This window comes from Podarcis liolepis (assembly GCF_965112155.1).
Source record: "Podarcis liolepis genome assembly, chromosome: 17".
Lineage (NCBI taxonomy): Eukaryota > Metazoa > Chordata > Lepidosauria > Squamata > Lacertidae > Podarcis > Podarcis liolepis.
Window position 1 is genome coordinate 37,698,229 of NC_139571.1, and position 22,044 is coordinate 37,720,272.

Here is a 22,044-nt window from a genome sequence, read left to right on the forward strand (position 1 = left end):
CTCCCAAGAACCAGGTGCCCTTTTAAAGTACAGTGGTACCTCGGGTTAAGTACTTAATTCGTTCCGGAGGTCCGTTCTTAACCTGAAACTGTTAACCTGAAGCACCACTTTAGCTAATGGGGCCTTCTGCTGCTGCCGTGCCGCCAGAGCACAATTTCTGTTCTCATCCTGAAGCAAAGTTCTTAACCTGAAGCACTATTTCTGGGTTAGCGGAGTCTGTAACCTGAAGCGTATGTAACCCGAGGTCCCACTGTATGCCTCTTCTGCCTGTGGATGTTCCATTTAGGTATTCTGGCTGCTAATTGACCTATCTCCCAAGAATTTGTCTAATCCTTTTAAAAAGCCATCTCAGACCCCATCCATATGCGGCAAGCAATAGCGTAGAAGCCACTGTGATATGGCTGTTCCCAATGGTGGTATGGGGAGTAATGCTGCCAGCCCTGTCACGCCTAACCCTAGCTCTCATTCATGAGCCTCATATTGATATAAATGGCTTCTTTTTGTCTGCCCAGAAACAACTTGCCAGTCAACTTCACTGCAGGATCCCAAGTTATAATTATGAGGGGGATGAACTTATCTGCTCGGCACCATTTTCTGCTGCCTTCTTTCCAATGTCATCCTGATTCATTAAGCAAAGAGGAAGACTAGTCAGATCCAACTTTGGCACTACTTAGCATCAATTGGTTTTTAAATCTTTGCATTTTGAAAAGCCTAGAACATTATCCTTACTGTTCTTCATTCCTGCCTAGTCACACTAAGCTTCTACTATCCTCCTCGCATTATATGTGAAAAGACATTTGCAAAGGGAATAAAATTCTCTACAATGACTATAATTGTAGAATGCCATGTTAGAACATATGCCACATTTTATTTCAACCATTCAAGATTTAACCACCGAGATTGCACAGGATACAATGAGATACTCTGGTGATAACCAGATCATTAACATCTCAGAGATAAGCTCTGTTCCAAAGAACTCTGTTTACAGGTAACAATTTTCCCAAATCGGTTGATATAATCTCTGAAGAACAATAAATTTGTACCGAACATAAAGAAACCGCATACTGACACATGTAAATAACGGTTTTTGGCTTTCTCTCTTCGGCTCTTCTACAATCTTCCAAATATTTCAGTAGGAAATGTCTGGATGCATTTGTCAGGAAACAGAGCCTCTTCTTCGCAGCCCATTCAATGGGAGAGCAACCACTGTCCGCCTGGGTCTTCCATTCAGTGCGTCCTTTATGTTCTTTTGTTTTCATATGCTTTCCAGCTTCTTTAAAATGAACGGAGCTGAAGAAAGAAGCATACACCCATTTTTAAAGCCACCTAGGTTTGTAGTCATAACCACATAGCAGTGAATTCCATCAGTTAACTGTGCATTGGCACAGAATGTGATCAACCACATGTTGGAACAAATGAAGCTTCTGAACTATACATTAGTTCTAAACTTGAGCATCTCCCAATATTCACTGGTTGCTTCTGATAGTTATTCCATAAAGCATTCCTATATACCTATTAGATCATCTCTCCTCCCTCTCCTCGAATACTCAATCTAACCAATTACATTTTCATTCCTAGAAAATCTATTATTCTAACATTCTCAATATATTTGCTCTTCCCTTCTCCAACTCAATCTATATATTAATTTCAAGCAACATACAGCTGCCCAACTCTCTTGTCTCACTGCTGTATCGATGGAATCTCCATTTCGCGTCCCAGCAAAAACAAGCGCACTATTTGTACCTACCTACCATGAGTTGATGAAAAATAACTTTGTGTTTTGAATTTTCATATCTTAACACTACAATTACAACTCCAGTGGAGAATCTCTGGCCTATAAGGCTGCTCTCATCACGTCTTGCCCACTGTCTGGCTTCAGAGACCCAGAAAGAAAAAGGAGTTACGCTAAATGTGTGTGGCTCTAACGTGATTTTCATTCCTATTATTTCCAGCAATTCTTTGTAGAATTGAGCTTTGGGAGTTTTGAAGTTTGGAAACGCATCTGCCACATAAATTACATTCAGTCGCATCTTGGATCTACAAGGTGGAGTGAAAATCTCATCTCCAAGAAGTGGTGTGTCATAAGGGGAGCTCTCTTAAAACAGCAGCAGTTTGGTTTTCGCACCATGCAGCATTCCCTCTTGCATCCAGAAGGTCGCACAGACGTTCCACTTGCACTGCTGTGGAGCTAGTCATTTGTATGCCAGCACTTTATGGGGAACAATTTATGGGGAACACGTAATTTATTACACACCTTTAGGCACCAGGCAAAAACGTTCCTCTTTAACCAGGCCTTTGGTTGATTTGATTTACATCCGATGCCCTTTTAAAATGTGTGTTGGGGGGGGTGTTACTGGGTTTTTATTTTTATGTATTTTGTGGTTTTTTATCTTGATTTTATTCTGTGAACAGCCTGAGACCTCTGGGTATAGGGCGATATAGAAATTCAATAAATAATAACAACACAGAATGAAATGTCCTTTCCATTTAGGTACATCTGACTACCACCCCCGCTTCCCTTTACCTACAGCACACTGTAGGTAAAGGTAAAGGTAGGTCCAGTCGCGGAGAACTCTGGGGTTGCAGCGCTCATCTCGCTTTATTGGCCAAGGGAGCCGGCATACAGCTTCCAGGTCATGTGGCCAGCATGACTAAGCCGCTTCTGGCAAACCAGAGCAGCACACAGAAACACTGTTTACCTTCCCGCCGGAGTGGTACCTATTTATCTACTTGCACTCTGATGTGCTTTCGAACTGCTGGGTTGGCAGGAGCTGGGAAAGAACAACGGGAGCTCACCCTGTTGTGGGGATTGGAACCGCCAACCTTCTGATTGGTAAGCCCTAGGCTCTGTGGTTTAACCCACAGCGCCACCAGCGTCCCACACTGTAGGTAAAAGGTAAAGGTACCCCTGACCATTAGGTCCAGTCGCAGACGACTCTGGGTTTGCGGCGCTCATCTCGCTTTATTGGCTGAGGGAGCCGGCATACAGCTTCCAGGTCATGTGGCCAGCATGGCTAAGCCGCTTCTGGTGAACCAGAGCAGCACCCGGAAACACCATTTACCTTCCTGCCGGAGTGGTACCTATTTATCTACTTGCACTTTGACGTGCTTTTGAACTGCTAGGTTGGCAGGAGCTGGAACTGAGCAACGGGAGCTCACCCGGTCGCGGGGATTCGAACCGCCGACCTTCTGATCGGCAAGTCCTAGGCTCTGTGGGTAACTACACCCAATTGTGACTCCTTGTGTGTGTGGAAAGTGAGATGATAAAAAGGCCTTGGCGGGGCTGCTCTTTGGAACTCCCTCCCTAGACAAACTAGGACCGGCAGCTGCGGGCTTTGGCAGGCGCCAACCCGTCTTGGGCCGGCCCTGCCTCCGCCTGCCCTCGCTGTCCCCACGGCCGCGTCTCGCAAGGCCCTCGGCCCTGGCCCGCAAGGCCTCTCCCCCCCCTCGCCCGCCCGCCCGCCACTCACTGATGCGCAGCGCGACCACGTAGATGAGGAAGGTGCGCACGGAGGAGAGGACGTCCTCGCGCATCTTCCGCTTCAGCTCCTCCGGGTCCAGCTTGGGCCCCAGGCCCTCGATGCGGAACATGGCCTCCCGCACCACCGCGTCCCTCAGGCGGCTCCCCTCACGGCTCGGCTGGAGCGAAAGGCCGCTGGCTAGAACTCGCGCCGGAAAGGGCCTTCCTGTTCCCGCCCTCCGCGGGATTTCCTGTACGGGTGCCCGCTAGGGACAAACCTCCTTCCCCACGCTTGCCTAGTGCCCTCTACGGGTCGCCGCTAGGGACAAGCTTCGTTCCCCGTCACTGCACCGCTCTCCTGTACGGGTGCCCACTAGGGACAAACCTCCTTCCCCACGGTTGCCTAGTGCCCTCTACCGGTCGCCGCTAGGGACAAGCTTCGTTCCCCGTCGCTGCACCGCTCTCCCGTATGGGTGCCCGCTAGGGACAATCTTCCTTCCTTCCACCAGAACCGACCAAAGAACGGGAAAAGTAGTAGCAGCGTTACGAGCCATAAGAAGATGGAGCAATGCTACTTGAGTGCCAAGGAGATTTTTATTATTTTTTAGGTTTGCATGAAGGGCAGCCCTTAGCCATGTCTACTTAGAAGTATTAAAAGCCCTATTAAATCCCAGGAAACAACATTTTGAATTGCTGTGACTCCACTGAATCGCATTAATCGTCTTTTGGGAGACCGAAATTTTAATAAGGAATGGGGAAAACTTGTAATTTACCTTGAAAACCATTGAAACAGTTGAAATCGTTAGTAGGGTTGAAATAACACTTGTTGTTTAATGGTGAATTTTGGGCATAATGGAGATTACATAAAAGATTATTATAAAAGATGCAGGAGGAAATAATAATAATAATAATAATAATAATAATAATAATAATAAATTGTTTATACCCCGCCCATCTGGCTGAGTTCCCCCAGCCACTCTGGGCGGCTTCCAATCAAGTGTTAAAAACAATACATCATTAAATATTAAAAACTTCCCCAAACAGGGCTGCCTTCAGATGTCTTTTAAAGAGAAGATAGCTGCTTATTTCCTTCACAAATATCTAACAATAGGACCCACAAAGGAGAGGAGGAAAATCCAGGGGAGTGTGTGTGTAAGAAAGAGAAAACAAACTCCAAGCCAGTGTTTCCCAACCGGTGTTCCGCGGCACACTAGTGTGCCGTGAGACGTTGGCTGGTGTGCCGTGGGAGGGAGGCGGGCGAGTCGGGCGGTGAGAGGCGGCGGCGGCGAGGATCCGCGTCGAGCCGGGGGCAGCTCCGCGGTGGTGGTGCCGAGCGGCGGGGCAGCGCGTGCAAAAGGGAGGAGCGCGAGACAGCGGAGGAGGAGGCCGGCATGTCCGGGCAGCAGCAGCAACAACAGCAGCAGCAACTCCCGGCGACGGCTCCTCAAGCCCCGCCGCCGCCCCCTCCTCCGCCCGCTATCGCCGCCACCACCACAACAGCCGCCGCCGCCTCAGTTGCCGCCGTCCCTCAGTCCCTCGCTCTGCTGCCTCCTCCCACCCCCAAAGCTTGGAGGTTCCCCAGCAAGGGGGAGGGGAAAAAATTGAAAACTTTCACTTTCGTGCGTCCCTCCCGGCGTGACGCTGCGCGCTGACGTCACGGGGCTGTAATGGTGGTGTGCCGCGAGATTTTTTTCATTAAACAGGTGTGCCGTTGCCCAAAAAAGGTTGGGAAACACTGCTCCAAGCATTGGAGATGGGGCAGTCAAGTTGCGCATCCATAACAGTGACCAGAGGAGGAATAACCACTGGTTTGTCTGTAGCAGTGCAACCCCAGCTGCGACAAAACACCTTTCTCCTGTATCTGACTCTACAGCCACAGCAGGCGCTGTAGATGTCCGGCAGTTTTACTTCACCCAAAAAGGGTGCACTCTTCCACTGTCTCCTGAGACAAACGGATGTCAACCACGGATTATTGTGAGCCGCTTTCAGCTGAACATTTGTAGATGGAAAAGGAGAATGCAATATTTATATCACATCAGATCAAAGAGCGCTTCCTCTGTTATGTTATGTTAACATACAGAACAATGGTATATAGTTTTTGTCAAATATGCAGGGATTTGTGAAATGTAAAATGAACCATGGAAAGAAGGGAAGTCAATATCTTAAGGCTGTAAAATGAGTATTTTAAATTGCAAAACAGAAGATTTAATAAAAATTGTGTGTGTGTGTGTGTGTGTTTGCTCTTGTTTTTTGTTTTTTAAAAGACTTTTGCCCTGCTCTTCTGGCTCCCAGAGCACCTTTCAAATAGCAGTGGTGGTGAAGAAGAAGAATGAAGAACAGTTGTTTGCAAAGAAGAAGAATGAAGCTTCAATGAGTATTTCCAACAGGTGTCACACTAATTTTTTTCCATGTCTTAGCTGCATGGACTTTTAATTAATGGAGGACACCCATTTCCTAGTTCCTCAAACCTCTTTTCCCCTCCCTGGACAGGAAGTGAAAGAAGAAGAAGAAGAAGAGTTTGGATTTGATATCCCGCCTTTCACTCCCCTTCAGGAGTCTCAAAGCGCCTAACATTCTCCTTTCCCTTCCTCCCCCACAACAAACACTCTGTGAGGTGAGTGGGGCTGAGAAGACTTCACAGAAGTGTGACTGGCCCAAGGTCACCCAGCAGCTGCATGTGGAGGAGCGGAGACGCGAACCCCGTTCCCCAGATTATGAGACTACCACTCTTAACCACTACACCACACTGGCTCTCTTCTTACTGGGTGGGGTGGGGCAAAACAAATGAAGAAACTCATAAATTGTGACTGGGTGAAAGTCTGTTCACTCTGCAAACACACAAAAAAGCAACGTCTTTCTAAACATGGCAGAAACTGCAGAGTCTTGCAGCCGGGGCACTCACAGACGTGTGTTTATTACAGCATAAACTCTCAAAGAGGGTTTTGTCAGATGCATCCTGCTCTGTTGTGGGAATTGTTTTATTTTCGGGACACTTCTCTGTGCTGTTGCCTTTCAGAGGGGAGGCAACAGGGGTAATTTGTCCAGGCACTTGCACTTGTCAGGCAGGGTGGCGGGCACATCAACACTCCCACCAGAGGAGAAGAGGAAGAGGAAAGGAGGCTCAGATGACTCCAATACCCTTGTTTTCACTTCAGGCCTATTGTGTGTGCCTGCCTCCCAGAAAGGTGTAGAGATTGGTGACACAAGAATGGGCCTTTTCAGTGGTGCCTCCCCCCCCCCCCCATTTATGGAGTGCTCTCCCCAGGGAGGCACACCTGGTGCCATCACTAGCTGCCAGGCAAAACATTCAAATTCACACCAGGCTTTGGATCTTGATTTTAGAGGGGTACAGTAGAACAGGATCTGTTCTTGTACATATTATTTGTGTGTATTGGGCTGTTTTATCCTTGTTTATGTAAATCACATTTGGGGGGGGAGGAAGTACCCAATAAAATATTATTATTATTATTATTATTATTATTATTATTATTATTATTAGCTGAGCCTTCTAGAACTACCAGCAGCTGCAGAGTTTGAAATGATGGCGAAAGCAACAGGCATGCTTTTTTTACTATTCTGCATGGAAATAATTATTACGCTGCCAGCAGGGGTCGTTCTCTTGTTAGATTTAAAATTAACTTTTTCTATGGTTCTTCATCCTGAACTGCCCTGGTGGAAATCAGATGTGTAATTCAAGCTGGGATGAAGTGGAGAAACGAGGGCAGGGAAAGTTGTCAGTATTCATGCAGACCCAGATTTCACATCACTATGCTCTAAACATCTACTCCAAATCATCCTCTCTGCAACCTTAAGCTAGTTGCTGAAGTCCTTCAGAGCAGCTGGTTTCTGTACAAAACAGAAATTAATAAAATGCAACAGTCTGAGGCAGTGTGGTGTAGTTGTTAGAGGGCTGGACAAGGACCTTGGGAGACTAGAGTTCAAATTTCCACTTATCCGGGAATCTCAATAGGCCAGTCACACTCAGCCAAATGTACGTGTGTGTGTATGATTGAGCAAATTATGCAATCGCCGGAGAAAGGACATGGGCTGAAGGATCCTTGAATGAAGGCATTAGTCATCGATTTTCCAGCTCTGTCTTTAATAGATTTAAATAATGAGACCAGATAGCTGTGATTATACACTAGTCAAATTAAGCCCCTAAATAACCTATTCATTTTCCCTGATGGCACGATGAATGGCTGCACTGGCAATGCAGCTTAAAAGGTGGCAATCCTTTGCATGCTGTGTAAACGGACCTATTGTGTCTGCTTTGCTTTCATTATCATCACTTCCATCATTTTATTATCATTATCGCCACCTGGAAATGCAAAACCCACCTGTTTCCCAGGTCTGCCTCCATCCCTAGGCAAAACACACAGGTTCCTTGGTAGGTGAAAAACTGGCGGGAAGAGGAACTAGGTGTCAGGTGTGCATGCAGGAGCCAGGCCCTGTGACCAATAGGACTCTGCAGGACTGGGGCCTTCCTAAGTTTGTTCTGAAGAGGCAAGGTGAGGCTGATTGGTAACTCACAGCACCTGGTGGCAAGAGCCGGGAAGGGATATAAGGTCAGCATTTTCCCTTCGGCTCTTTGCCACAGCAACACACTTCCTGCCTTTGGCTTCTTGCTTCCTGATCCTTGAACTTCGGCTTCTTGACTCCCTGCTTCTTGATCCCTGGACCCCTGACTTTGTGACTCCTTGCTTCCTGACCCTCGGACCCTTGGCTTCTTGACTCCCAGCTCTCTGACCCTCAGAGTCTTGGCTTTCTGACTCCTGGCTTCTGGACTCCCGTTCCTGCTCCCACCCCGCCCTCTTGCCCCCGGTCCAGACGTCCCCAGCCAGGACTTCGATTGACCGTGAACCGGACCGTGACACTAGGTATCCTTAATATCAACAGTGGTAGAGATTCATTTCTGGGAAATGGGGCATTAGCTGCTGTTGTGCTGGTTGTTCCAGCAGGTCTTGGTACAATCTGAACTCTCCTCCGTGGACCTTCCTGTGAATATCTGCCACACCCTCCCATGTTCTTAAGACTCACAGGAACATAGGAAGTGGCCTTATCCTGAGTCAGACCAATGGCCCAGTATTCTGCACTGACTGGCAACAGCTCCCAGACAAGAGACTTTCCCCATCCTACTTGGAGACACCGAGGGTGAACCTGGGGCTTTCCACATGCAGACCAGATCGTCTGCCCTCCCTTATTCTCTGTTAGAAACTCATTTTGCCAGTCTATAGCAGCACTTGCCTAAGTGAATCTTTCAGTTTGCTCCTGTTCCCAAAAGCTACAGAGAGATGAAACACGTCACGAGCAAATTGTTGGGGTAGACCAAAGACAAGGAATAGTATTGTTGCAAAAGTTGGGTGTCTGCCTGTCTTTCTGCCGAGCTGTGGCAAAAGCCCACAGGGTCCCAGGTACCCAAAGAGGGTCTATGTCCCTTTGGGGGATGGAAGACTCTGTGGAGACTGCTGTTGCTTTAAGAAAGATGGTTTATTCGCCTATTTGCACCTTCAGTCTGCATGGAAGAAATCCAGGTCGTACAGCATGGGCATTTCAAGAGGCAGCAGCACAGGCAGCCTTCAGCCAGCCTGCCCCAAATGGACCTCCGCTCTTCTTCCTGCCTCTTCTTTCCAGCAACCCTTACTCCCAGATCAGACTTCCTTTTCCTGTCACCTCAAATATACACCCCGTCACCTTGTCAACCTTTCAAACCTCTGTCTCTGTCCACACTTCAGGGCAAGGGGGGAAGGAGTTCTCTTGCACCGTCAACAGGCCCTCAATGGCCCTCTATAATAATAATAATAATTAATAATAAGGTAAAGGACCCCCCCCCCGGGTGGTTAAGTACAGTCAAAGGCGGCTATGGGGTTGCAGTGCTCATCTTGCTTTCAGGCTGAAGGAGCCAGTGTTTGTCCACAGACAACTTTCCGGGTCATGTGGCCAGCATGACTAAACCGCTTCTGGCGCAACAGAACACCGTTACAGAAACCAGAGCACATGAAAATGCCGTTTACCTTCCTGCTGCTACAGTATCTGTTTATCCACTTGCAGTGGCATGCTTTCAAACTGCTAGGTTGGCAGGAGCTGGGACAGAGCAACGGGAGCTCACCCCGTCACGGGGATTCGAACTGCCAGCCTTCTGATCGGCAAGCCCAAGAGGCTCTGTGCTTTAGACCACAGCGCCACCCAAGTCCCGTCTTCCCTTAATGGCCCTAGCTTGGCCAGGCTACCCAGGAATTCAAAACCTATAAGAAGCAGCATTCAGGCGCAGGTGGAAAACTCTGATACCTGGTTGTCCATCTGTTAAAAGGGCCTGTTTCGCATGAGAGCAGGTTGAGAGGCAATCCCCTAATGCGTGTGACCTTGATCACAAATCACCCACAGCAGGATAGATGCATGTCCCACTGCGATTGCCACTAGGCATCACAACAGGGGTGTAATTCAATTGTGGTGCAATGTGGATTTTGTTTTGGCTGCTTGCAGCCAGTAACCTGATTAAACGGAGCAGCCGTCGTTTCTGGCTTAAGACAACATCTGCCGTTGCATGGAATTAAGCCCGTGTCCCCTTCTCAAGACGGCATACTTGGTCATTCCTTCATTCTGGCTCCCTGTGTGACCACATATTGGCACAATTGCAGGTAGCCATGTATGTCCAACAGGAATGTAAATCCCAAAGGCGCAGGTCAGAATAATGGCAAGCCCACATTGCAGCACCCGTGAATGTTTGAGCCACACGTCTTGTTTTTAGTCAGACAGGATCATTTGGGTGGTGGCAACTGATGCCAAGCATTGTCCAGTGGAGGGTTGCAGGTAGAGGTTTCTGGGTCATAGCCTGGCACCCAAATCGCAGCTTTCAAACGGGAGCGGAAAGTACAGCTGATTTGGACAATAGATATAGGACACAATATAGATTTTAACCTCTGGGGGAAACTCTGGAAAAGTGACTTGAATTTTACAGCATGTTACTCTTTGAAGGACAACTACTTGGAAATGATTTACAGCTGGTATTTAACTCCAAGTAGGTTTGCTAAGATGTGTAAGACTGAATCAGACTAGTGCTGGAGATGCAAAGAGGTGGAGGGAACGTTCTTTCATATGTGGTGGACTTGTAAAAGGGCGAAAGAGTATTGGGAAAAGATCCATAATGAATTGGAAAAAATGTTTAAAAGTACTTCCCCCCCAAAAAAACCAGGGTCCTTTCTGTTGGGGATAATTCAGACTGAAATTCCCAGGTGTCAAAAAAGGTTATTTGTGTATGCTACTACTGTGGCCCTTGTTTTGTTAGCCCAAAAATGGAAAACGAGCGAAGTTCCAACCAAAGAAGAGCGGCATCTTAAGTTGACGGAATATGCACAGCTTGCAGAAGAGAAGAACAAGAAGAACATGCATTTAGAGAAGACTGGAAAATGTTTATTGAATATATGAGAAATAATTGTGTACAGCTGAAAACGCTGGCAACATTAAGATAAATTCAACAGTGTAAATAAGTTTTGATGGATGCAATAATGGAATACTGAATGGTATGGTTTCTGTAGAAGTGCAGGGATTTATGATATGTAAAATGAACCATGGAAAGAGAAGAAGGGAATTCATAGATATCTTAAGGATGTAAAAATGAGTATTTTAAATTGTAAAACAGAAAATTTAATAAAAATTATATCCAAAAAAGAAAGAAAGATAGTACAGCTGATTCCAGGTTTCAGGTCACTCCCAAAGCTATGCCTCCCAGTGGGACTGCTTGGTCAGTGTTTCTGGCTGACTTGGTAGCAGCAGCCGAGTCTCAGATACCACAGCCATTTAAATTTCCCACAAAATGCCCTGGAGTTCCAGGGTTGCAGGGCATTGCGGGGAAACCAACTACAGCTAGTGAGGAATTCTGCAGCGCAGTTGCAGATGGAAGTGATTATGTACACATGTTTTGCAATTGCATGTTTCATTTGCAGTTCAAACATTTATGGTAACTTGTATCAATATTTTCAGTTTACCTTTGTGAACCAGTTTAAAGTCACCTACCCAGTAACGGCATATAAATTTTGTTAGATAAATATCAAAAAAATAAAATTTTGATGACCGCTGCTTTCCAGACTCAGCCACTGCTGCCAGATAAACCCAGATTCAATATAAATTCAATAAATAATAATATTGGGGGGGGAGGGAGCAATTGGGTGGTTGTTTCTATTTTTATTATGTATTTTGTGGTTTTGTATCTCAAGTTTATTCTGTGAAGCGCCCTGAGGACACCCCCCCCCCCCCGGTATATAAATTCAATGAAGAAGAAGAAGAAGAACAACTGCGGAAATGTGCAAACAGGTGAGTGGTGGGCCCTGCTGGGGCACACAGGACCTAGCAGCTGCCAAAAGGTGCCAGTAGTTGGCACTGCCCCTGGCAAGAGATGAGTGTCATTTGCCGCTCTGTGAACCTTCCCAGGAAAGGGGAGGCAAGTGCTTGGTAGGGGAGATGCAAGCTCCTCCCTTGCCTCTCCCAGTGTGAGACTTAAGAAGGACAATACAGAGAGAGTAGACCCAACCCCTTAGATTGATCATCATCTGCAAGTGCAGCTTTCTCCCGATTGAAGTACAGAGTGTTTGAGGACCGGGACATTTGCAGAGAAACCAAAATGCTTGCTTGCAAAGCGATTGTACTGCCAACCTTACTGCATGCTTGTGAAACGTGGACCTCTTATAAACGCCATCTCCAACTCCTTGAAAGATTCCATCGATGATGTCTCCGAAAAACTTTACACATCACTTGGGAAGACAGGCAAATTAATGCCAGTGTACTGGAAGAAGCAAAGATCACCAGTGTCGAAGCAATGATTCTTCAACATCAACTTCGTTGGACTGGCCATGTTGTGCAGATGCCTGATGATCATCTTCCAAAGCAACTACTCTATTCCAAATTTAAAAATGGAAAGTGTAATGCTGGTGGTCAACAAAAGAGGTTTAAAGACTGTCTCAAGGCAAATCTTTAAAAAATGTAGTATAAACACCGACGACTGGGAAACACTGGCCTGCGAGCGCTCCAGTTGGAGAACAGCCTTTACCAACGGTGTCATGGGCTTTGAAGACGCTCGAACTCAGGACGCAAGGGAGAAACGTGCTAAGAGGAAGGCACGATTGGCAAACCCTCATTGTGATCAACTCCCACCCAGAAACCTATGTCCCCACTGTGGAAGGACGTGTGGATCCAGAATTAGCCTCCACAGTCACTTATGGACTCCATGTTAAGACCGTGTTCATGGAAGACAATCTTACTCGGCTATGAGTGATCGCCAAAGAAGAAGATTGATCATCAATGCACAGGTTCAGAGAAGTTTCTCCTGGTCTTCTCGCTGCTTGAAGGTTCCTGAGGGATTAGAGTGAAGTCATGCAAGTGCTTCGTCACTGCTCTGCACTTTATATGAGAAGTTTGAGGAAAGCAGCGGCATCTAGGGAATTCACACATTCACACATTGGCAATTAGCAGTTATCTATAATTCATCCTCACTCCTTCCTTTGGCAGAGGCTGGAAGCACTGCAGACGCAGAATCCTGAGCCCCTTGCGAGCAGCAGGTGGAGGAGCATCAATGGACAACACACATGCCAAAGAGATATGTGACAATCTTTTCTGAGGTTAAGGGCTTCAGAGAGAGGTGCAGGTTTTAGGAGTTAAAGACGGAATTGGGATCCTCAGAAATCCTTTCTTCTCCGAGAGCAAATGCCACCCATCGTTAACGGTGAGATCCCATGCATGTTTACTCAGAAGTCAAATCTACTTCACTCATCAGACTTACTCCCAGATAAGTACTCTGCTGATGGATAGAAAGGGCAATCCTATACTATACTTGCCTGAGAGTAAGTCTCATTGAACTCATTGGTACTCACCCCTGGGCAGACATGTATAAGACCATGCTCACATTCAAACTGTGAATCTGTTTCGTTCCATTAATTTTCTTCCATTTGGGGAGCAACCTGTGAAAATTTGTTAATATCTGTTGCTAGAAATTCAATTTCCAACCGTGTGTGTGTGAGAGAGAGAGAGAGAGAGAGAAGGTCACCCAGATAAGCTTTTTCTACGAAAACTCTTATGCTGAGTAATTTAATATAAATCAAATTGCAATAGCTGGTTGCTAGAAGGAATGGGAAGTTGATGTCACTGTTCTGCTCCATCTTGTAATCCCTCAAGAGCCATTTCCAGCTGATTTTCAGCCTGGCTTTTAGTTCAAAAAAAGGCAGTCTCTGCGGAGTCCAATTCAGCTGGCAAACCCATAAGCCTAGGCCAGCTCAGCCTGATCCCCCAATGTCATAGTGAGTCATGTTTATAATTTGGTGTTGAATACCGTTTAAAAACTCCCTTCTCTGACTTATGAAACAGGCATCTCCTGCAGAACAGAATACAGCATCGAGCATCACACAGAGATCTGGTGTGCTGTTATCAGAGAGAGGAAGGGATCATGTGATCTCAACAGTACTTACAGGGCAGAGACACAAGAGACATTGTTAAGAGATGAACTGGAAGTCCCCACATAAACACAACACGGCCTTTAAACTTCAATCATGTGCTCTTGTTGAGGAGTACATGCCACTCACTCTCTGAGAATAACACACCAAGAGAACCGTCTCTTTGGGGAAGGGCTTGTGGTTCAGTGATAGAACAGAGGCCAATTTGCAGGTGTTTGGCACCACTTTTGAGTGAATTGGACAACGTAAGATTTTTTGCGAAATCCTGACCCTGCCCGCAGGTTAGGGCTCCGAGGGCTGATTTTTTGGCCTATAGTAAAACGTGCTGTTTGCACTGCCAAACGTTGCAGGGGAGAATTTACAAGTGTTTGGCACCACTTTCGAGTGAATTGGACGACGCCAGATTTTTGCTGAAATCCTGAGCCCACGGGTTAGGGCATCAAGGGCTGGTTTTTGGGCCTTCTGGGAAATTTGTTGTTTGCACCGCCGAATGTTGCAGGAGAGAATTTGCAAGTGTTTGGCACCACTTTTGAGTGAATTGGACATCAGATTTTTGGCAAAATCATGACCCCTGGTGGGTTAGGGCGCCAGGGGCAGATTTTGTGGGGCGCCGTGAAACGTAGTATTGTCACCGCCAATCATTGCAGAGGGCCTTTTCTGGGTGTTTGGTGCTGTTTTGAAGAGAATTGGACGACGTTGGGTTTTTGGCAAATCCCTGCCTCACGAATCAGGGCGCCAGGGGCTCATTTTATGGCCTAATGTGAAGCGTAGCGTTTGCACCGCCAAAGGTTGTAGGGGACCATTTGCAGGTGTTTGGCACCATTTTCTAGTGAATTGGACAATGTTGGATTTTTTGCGAAATCCTGACCCTGAGGGTTAGGGCACCAAGAACTGGGGTTTTGCCTTCCGTAAAACGTACTGTTTCCACCACCAAACATTTCAGGGGGCCCTTTGTCGGTCTTTGACACCACTTTCGAGTGAATTGGACGGTGTTGGATTTTTGGCAAAAACCTGACCCTGTGGCGAGGGCGGATTTTGTGGGGTGGCGTGAAACGTCCCTGCTTCCAGTTGCCTCCCTCCTGAAGCTGCTTTTCCCTAGAATAAGCAGCCATTGGGGTTTTATTGCATGCAGTCATATTTAACATGCTGGTTTGCTCTCCGCAGACCTTGTATCCAAGTAGTAGTAATAGTAGTAGTAGTAGCAGTAGTAATTTATTTATACCCTGCCTATCCAGCTGGGTTTCCGCTAAACAAGCTTACGATAGAGCTACATGGAGATGGAAGGAAGAGACAGCCCTGACCAGAGTAGAATGGCATATCCAGTTGATGGACTATGCCAAAATGGCAAAACTAACTGGGAAGCTCAGGAATCAAGAAAACAATAAATTTTAAAAAGAATGGGAAATGTTTATAATTTAAATGCAAAATTATGGTAAATAGGTTAAAACATTAGCAGGATTTTAAATACACTTGTAATGTAACAGAATGTATAGATAACTTAGGAAGATGAAAAACTGGAGATATATTTATATGCAGTTGAAAATGGAATGGATCTGTGGAAGGGATGGGGTGGAAGTCAGGAGATCCAGAGCAAGTTAGTACTATTTGTTAATGTATGTTTATTTTCTCTTTCTTTTTCTCTCTTTGAAAATCACATAAAAAGATTATTTAAAAAAGGATAGAGCTACATGCAGTAGCTCATATATCAAGTGGCTAGTCATTATTTTTGCTCTTGACAAATGCAATGTTGTAATTAAATGGGACAGGTGATCATTTCTATCCTTGTACAAGGTAATTAAAACATTTGTTTGGATACAGACTTGGATTGCACTTTGGGACTTGTCACTATTTATCAGGTGAGATCCAGTCACACCCTAGTAAATTCAGCTTGCACAATTAAAGCTGATTTCAAGGTCTTGCGCAGCAAAACTGCTTCCCGGAAAGATCGGAGTTTGAATCACAGAGTTTTGAATGCCTTGAATCACAGGCTCTCCAAGCAGCAGAGGCTCCAGCCGGCAGGGGCGGGGCTTCCCGGGCGGGGCGGGGCCCCAGAGCACAGCCCCCACCTGCCACTGCTGGCCGGACGGAGGCTCCCAGTTCTCGCTCGCTTGCAGTTGCTTCGTGCGGACGGAGCGGCGTAATTCAGGGTACCGTAATTCCCCGTCTCCTTTGCGCGCGCCGGCGGAAAAAGTTCCCCAGACCTCCGGCTCCTGGACGGCGGGACGTGGAGCTGGGAAAGCGCGCTCTGAGCATCACTCGGGCAGGTTCGGCGGCAGAGGTAAGCGTCGCGATCCTGCGCTTGAAATAAGCAAGGAGGGGGACTTAATCCCAGGGAAGCGAGCGCCGGGAGCGCAAGGCAATTTTGCGCTGCTTGAATTGAGTCGCCCTGATGGAGAGGCGTCCGACGGGGCTCTTCCTCTCGGCCGAGGCTGCCCTTCGCCTCCTGCGATTGCCAGGGAAGGCAGGCAGGGGCCAGGGAGAGGTGACGATCGCGGCTCCAAGCTGCAGGGCGCGCTTACCTCCGGGGGTCAAGCGCTGCCGTGCCACCCCATTCCTCGCTTGGGGTGCTCCGCTGCTTTCTAGGGGGCGTTCAGTATCCCTGCCCCTGGCGGAAAGTGGCAGGCGGCTCTCGCGTCCCTCTGTCCGTCCTCTGCGAGGATGGATTGAAATGGTGCGTTTTAACTTTTGCGATCCGGCCACTCCCTGCCGATCTGAAATCGCTTCCTCCCTCCCGCCTCCTAATGTCGCCGGAGAGTGAGTTTAAAGTAGGATAGCCGGATTGTAAGGCGCTTTGGTTAAAAATAACGCGATCCCCCCCCCCCCCCTCCGCCCAATATTTCTGTTGTGCTTTGCTTCTGCCTTCCATCAAGCAAGCCCCAAATGGAGATACTGCGCTTGGACTGTGGCCCCATCCAAAACCTAGTGGCATCAGCGCAGAGTAGTAGATGCCATTGCTAGGAAGTCGATCCAATTGCATTCAACGGGGTTTACGCCTTCGGGACTGCCGCGTTCCTAACCTAGCTTTGCTCCTAGCCTGGAACTCAGGGAGCGCCTTGGCGTTCTGCGTAATGATGCTGAGTTCAATGCAACCTGCAATTTTGCGCGTCTCCTTCATGATCTGCTTTGAAAACGCTATTCTCGTGCTTCGTTTCTGTCGTTATAACGCAGTATCGAACCCCTCGCAAAAAGGAGGCGAGGAAATCCTCAGGGTTCACTACTATGGGGTATTGGATCCTATCCATATGATCTTCCCGACGTCTCTTCTGGGTACACGCTAGGAAAGCGCTCTGAGGATAAATAGCTGCCTTCATATTGGAGACATTTTGAGACATCTATTATTATTATTTATTGACTTCATATACTGCCCTAGAGGGGACGCGGGTGGTGCTCTGGGTTAAACCACAGAGCCTAGGACTTGCCGATCAGAAGGTTGGCAGTTCGAATCCCCACAATGGGTGAGCTCCCGTTGCTCGGTCCCTCCTCCTGCCAACCTAGCAGTTCGAAAGCACATCAAAGTGCAAGTAGATAAATAGGTACCACTCTGTCGGGAAGGTAAACGGCGTTTCCATGCGCTGCTCTGGTTTGCCAGAAGCGGCTTAGTCATGCTGGCCACATGACCCGGAAGCTGTACGCTGGCTCCCTCGGCCAATAAAGCGAGATGAGCACCGAAACGCCAGAGCCGGCTACAACTGGACCTAATGGTCAGGGCTCCCTTTACCTACCGCCCTAGACCCGGAGGTCTCAGGGCAGTTCACAGAATAAAATCAAAATATAAAAGCACAAAATACATAATCAAAATAAAAACAACAACCCAATAACTCCCCCCTCCAAAAAAAAAAAAAAACCAGCGAAAGAGTGTGAGATATTCAAGCCCCAATAGACAGTCTCTGCAGAAATGCCATCCCCCCAAAGCAGATTGTTCTCTGCCAAAAAATATTTCCCACCAAGTATTAAATTGGGCTAAACACATAATGAATTGAGTAGCAATAATCTAGGCCAGGCTATGTGCATTTTACCCTCTCCTCTGGCTCCAGTGTGACACCGCTGCCAGTGGTTGAAGCTCAGCACATGTGGCGTGAGCCAACATCCATAGGTACTCTGTAGTTTTTTGATAAATACTTCTGTCTGGTGCACTTTCCCTTAAACCAGCTTCTGTCCAGTTTGAAAATGGAAGCCGAAGTTAGGCCGAGGTGTGTACACTTCCGGCAGCCATTGCACATGCTCAGATGACAGTGCCAGTGAATAATTGGAGTTCGGTGCAGGGGAAACAAGTCAGGTAATGCATACCCCCTGCCCTCTCTCTGGTCTGTACAGCAACTTTAAAAAATGGCTTGAAATGTAGCAGGACGGGGGAGGAAGCAACCTTGTTGCATTTCAAGCTGCTACTGTGTTCATAGACAAAGCATGACCGACTGCTGGTGGTTTTCCACAGTCTTCAGTTGCTACCAGATGACTGTCAATTGAGCAGTCCTCCCAGCTTGTTTCCAGGGAGATGAGATGACCGTGGCTATTTAATGACCGTTTGTTCCTATTTGTTTGCAGGGAGGTTAGATGATGCTTGGTCAAAACAAGTGTTATCCCACACATTCCTTTCTGCAAAAAAAAAAGGCTGATATTTTGGGGGAGCAGGTTTGTGTTGCAAGCACTGCCAATCAACAATAACTGCTCGGCCTGGATTTTCTGCTTTGTGACTGAATCCCACCCAAAAATTAGACTGGAAGTGCTCACAGTTTGTGCGGAGGCCATACAGCAGCAGCTGCTTGTTCAGCAGTCATTCTGATGTGTCTGCAAGGAGGTTATATGACAATTGCATCAAGCAACTTGTGAACTCGTACTTTCAAGTGCATTTCCCCATCGCCTGCCACAAGGGGCAACTCGTTTGATTTGGATGGGGGGGGGCTGTTGCGGAAAAGCACAAAATCCCCTTTAACTTTGCAACCTTAATTTGCAAATCCCACCTGCAAAATCTCCTGTTGATGCCCAGGATTGAAGTTGAGACCTTCTGTAAGCAAAGTCCTTCCTTTATAGAGCTCCTGCTACTCAGGACTTCTGTTAGGGTGGGCCTGGTGAAAAAGTAAACAGCGCTCCTGTACCTTTAATAAGGTAAAGGGACCCCTGACCATTAGGTCCAGTCGTGGCCAACTCTGGAGTTGCACGCTCATCTCGCTTTATTGGCCGAGGGAGCCGGCGTACAGCTTCCGGGTCATGTGGCCAGCATGACTAAGCCGCTTCTGGCGAACCAGAGCAGCACACGGAAACGCCGTTTACCTTCCCACCGGAGTGGTACCTATTTATCTACTTGCACTTTGACGTGCTTTTAAACTGCTAGGTGGGCAGGAGCAGGGACCGGGCAACGGGAGCTCACTCCGTCACGGGGATTCGAACCACTGACCTTCTGATCAGCAAGTCCTAGGCTCTGTGGTTTAACCCACAGCACCACCCGTGTCCCCGTACCTTTAATAGCTGTGCCTAAAAGTTTACACAGCTAATTAAAGGCACAAGGGACCTGTCTGATCCCCCCCCCCTTCCAGCAGATCATGCTAGCTAGCTCCTTTTTAACTATCCTGTGGATGAGGGAATTTTTGCAGATTCCGACTGCTGTAATGGAGAAATGAGGAGAGCTACACCTGGCAGAACTCGAGAGAGCTATACCTGGCACAAACCCTTCTATACAAGGGTTAAAGATGCACGGCATCATCCCATTCTTGCATCTAAAGTTCCATGACCTCAGGACTGAACAGCTTGCAGAAATAGCAAACCAGGTGCAAATTTGAAAGTACAACTTGGTTGCGAATGCCTGGCTGTCAGCTGGGAACAAGAGCATGAAATATTCACAGGCTAATGATTGCCCTTTCCACAAAGAAGCACAGTCAGGCACGGCTTGGTTTTGTTTTTTAAAGTTTGGATGTTTAGTAAAAGCAGGATTTGACATCCTGCCTGTTCGTTAGGTAGGCGTGTGCTTGGCAGTTGTTGGCCCATTGTTTGGATGTGCACATATCTGTGCTGGGAGAAAGTTTGGCACTAGTTCTATAGTGCCACTAGCAATGTGAATTTAAAGCTCAACAAAAGCATTGCCAGCTTTTCTTTTCTTTTTTTCATTTTATTTGCTCTGCTCCCATTTATCTCCACTGCCCCCTGATATTTTATTTATCTAAAATAAAATTTATTCAGGTTTATAGAGAAAAACATGAAACTTTTTCAAACCAAACCAAGACTTTATTTAGATACAAGAAAATCATGAAGGGGTGGAGGAGAAATAGAGAAGGAAGAATATATATATATATATATATATATATATATATATATGAAGAGGTTAAAAGAGAAAGATAGAAAAATTACTTACCGAAACTTACTGGGAGAATAAGAAATCAGGATAACCAACTTTTTATAAAAGAATGGAAATGGTTTATTTAATATTTACAGATAAATTGCAAACAAATAAAAACATTGGCAGGATTATTGTAATAACCTGCAGTTTCACAAGCATATATATTTAAAGTAGATAATTAAATGAGCAAATTAATTGAATTTGGATATGCAGAAGATATAAAAAAATAAATTTAAGGAACTGCAGAAAGATGGGGAAGGAAGTCAGACTTTGGAATGTTAACATGACTGTAAAACTAAGGAAATGTATCAATTTGAAAAGTATAAATAAAAACTTTTTTAAAAAGATACAGTGGTACCTCTGGTTGCGAACGGGATCCGTTCCGGAGGCCTGTTCTCAACGTGAAAAGCCTGCAACCTGAAGCGCCATATCTGTGCAGGTGTGACGCTTGTGCGCATGTGTGAAGCGCGATTTAGCGCTACTGCGCATGAGCCAGCGGTGAAACCCGGAAGTAACCCTTTCCAGTACTTCTGGGTCACTGCGGGACGCAACCTGAAAAAACGTAACATGAAGCAAACATAACATGAAGTATGACTGTAATTGTTATGGGGGGGAAGGAGGTTAAAAGAGAAAGATAGAAAAATAAATTTGAATTGGATGAAGTGCGCATTGTGTTTAAATAGCAGACAGATGAAGAATCGGAAGTTCTTTACTTTCCCCACCACCACCATCTGACATTTTAGAAGCTCGTCAGGTAAAGTTTTTCCTGACATGGGTATGGAGGAAATTATCACACATGCTAAATATCAGCATCAGCCCTCTGTCAAAAACACAGGAGCAGGGTTGCCCCCAAAATAAAGACACGCCTCTCTCTCTCCACCCCCAAGAATCTGCCTTCTTTTTTAAAAGACAAGAAGCTTTAAAACTATCATTCTTGCCATGTGCACAGAAGCGCAGTGATGGAAAGAGTGCCACATCTCTGAGAGAAAGTATGGCAAGGGGTGTGTACATGCCTTTTTTTTGCTACAGAGATGAACCCACGGCACTCACACAGTATAATAATTGTGCTTGTTGGACTAATAACTCTCGCAATGCAACTCAGTGGAATTTATTCAAATAGATTTTGGGAGATCTGTATATTTCTGTAACAGGGAAGCAAGGCTGGGATTTCCCCCAGGCACAAGGGCTATTGCCAGTCCGGTGGGCTGCTCCTATACATATTTAGTCTAAGGAAAATCACACTGAGCTCTAGGGGACTTGCATTCAAGAAAGTGTACACAGGACTGGAGCTATAGTGAGTTAAAGTTGCAGTACTGTTTCAATTATAGATTTGGAAGTTGTTTTGTCCTGACATGGTCTTCTTAGATCTAGTTCAGCATGGACTTTCCTCACTTGGTGACAGCAGCAGCAAGTGACAAGTTGCACGCCTTCACAGATCAAATCCTACACATTTCATCATGTAAACGATTTCTGCCGAAATACTTCAGGCCCTGTGCTTTTCAAGATGGTCAAACAAACCACAGATGATGAAACCATGGCTCGTTTCTCTAAAGTTGCTTTGTTTTCCAACTTCTCGTGCCTTGTCCTTTGGCACTTTGGCAAGCTTCTGGGGTCAAGTGGTCAAACAAATCATAGTTAAGGAAAAGTGTGTTGTTGTTGTTGTTGTTGTTTATACCCTGCCCATCTGGCTGGGTTTCTCCAGCCACTCTGGGCAGCTTCCAGCATGCACAATGCCAAGCTATGCTTTAAACACATGCAATGTTCATGCACAATGCCAAGGTATGCTTTAAACATGCACAATGTTCACGCACAGTGCCAAG

At 46.5% G+C, this 22,044-nt stretch overlaps 2 protein-coding genes and 1 long non-coding RNA gene across 6 annotated transcripts in view; 2 read left to right on the forward strand and 1 right to left on the reverse strand.

Annotated features, from left to right (window-relative positions):
- The window catches only part of LOC310696535, a 285,064-nt gene that overhangs the window by 169,909 nt on the left and 93,111 nt on the right, over positions 1 to 22,044 (forward strand). The gene's annotated exons all lie outside the window — the stretch shown is intronic.
- TOMM5 (translocase of outer mitochondrial membrane 5) lies at positions 849 to 3,793 on the reverse strand. Its single transcript, XM_083482073.1, has 2 exons — positions 3,471 to 3,793; positions 849 to 1,290 (listed from the first exon to the last, which is right to left on the reverse strand). The coding sequence occupies exons 1-2, from the start codon at positions 3,589 to 3,591 to the stop codon at positions 1,256 to 1,258; spliced, it is 156 nt and encodes a 51-aa protein (XP_083338199.1). The 5' UTR covers positions 3,592 to 3,793; the 3' UTR covers positions 849 to 1,255.
- The window catches only part of FRMPD1 (FERM and PDZ domain containing 1), a 91,293-nt gene continuing 84,843 nt past the window's right edge, over positions 15,595 to 22,044 (forward strand). For all 4 annotated transcript variants that reach the window (XR_014520545.1, XR_014520546.1, XM_083481620.1 and 1 more), the window contains exon 1: positions 15,595 to 16,174. The gene's annotated coding sequence lies outside the window, so the exon portion shown is untranslated. The remainder of the gene's footprint in view (positions 16,175 to 22,044) is intronic.

Bases quoted from the DNA above. Each gene is read 5' to 3' on its own strand.
- TOMM5 (XM_083482073.1), bottom strand. From the start codon at position 3,591: ATGTTCCGCATCGAGGGCCTGGGGCCCAAGCTGGACCCGGAGGAGCTG. The intron at 1,291-3,470 runs GTGAGTGGCGGG...TTCTTTCTTCAG, and splicing joins CGTGGTCGCGCTGCGCATCA to CTCCGTTCATTTTAAAGAAG.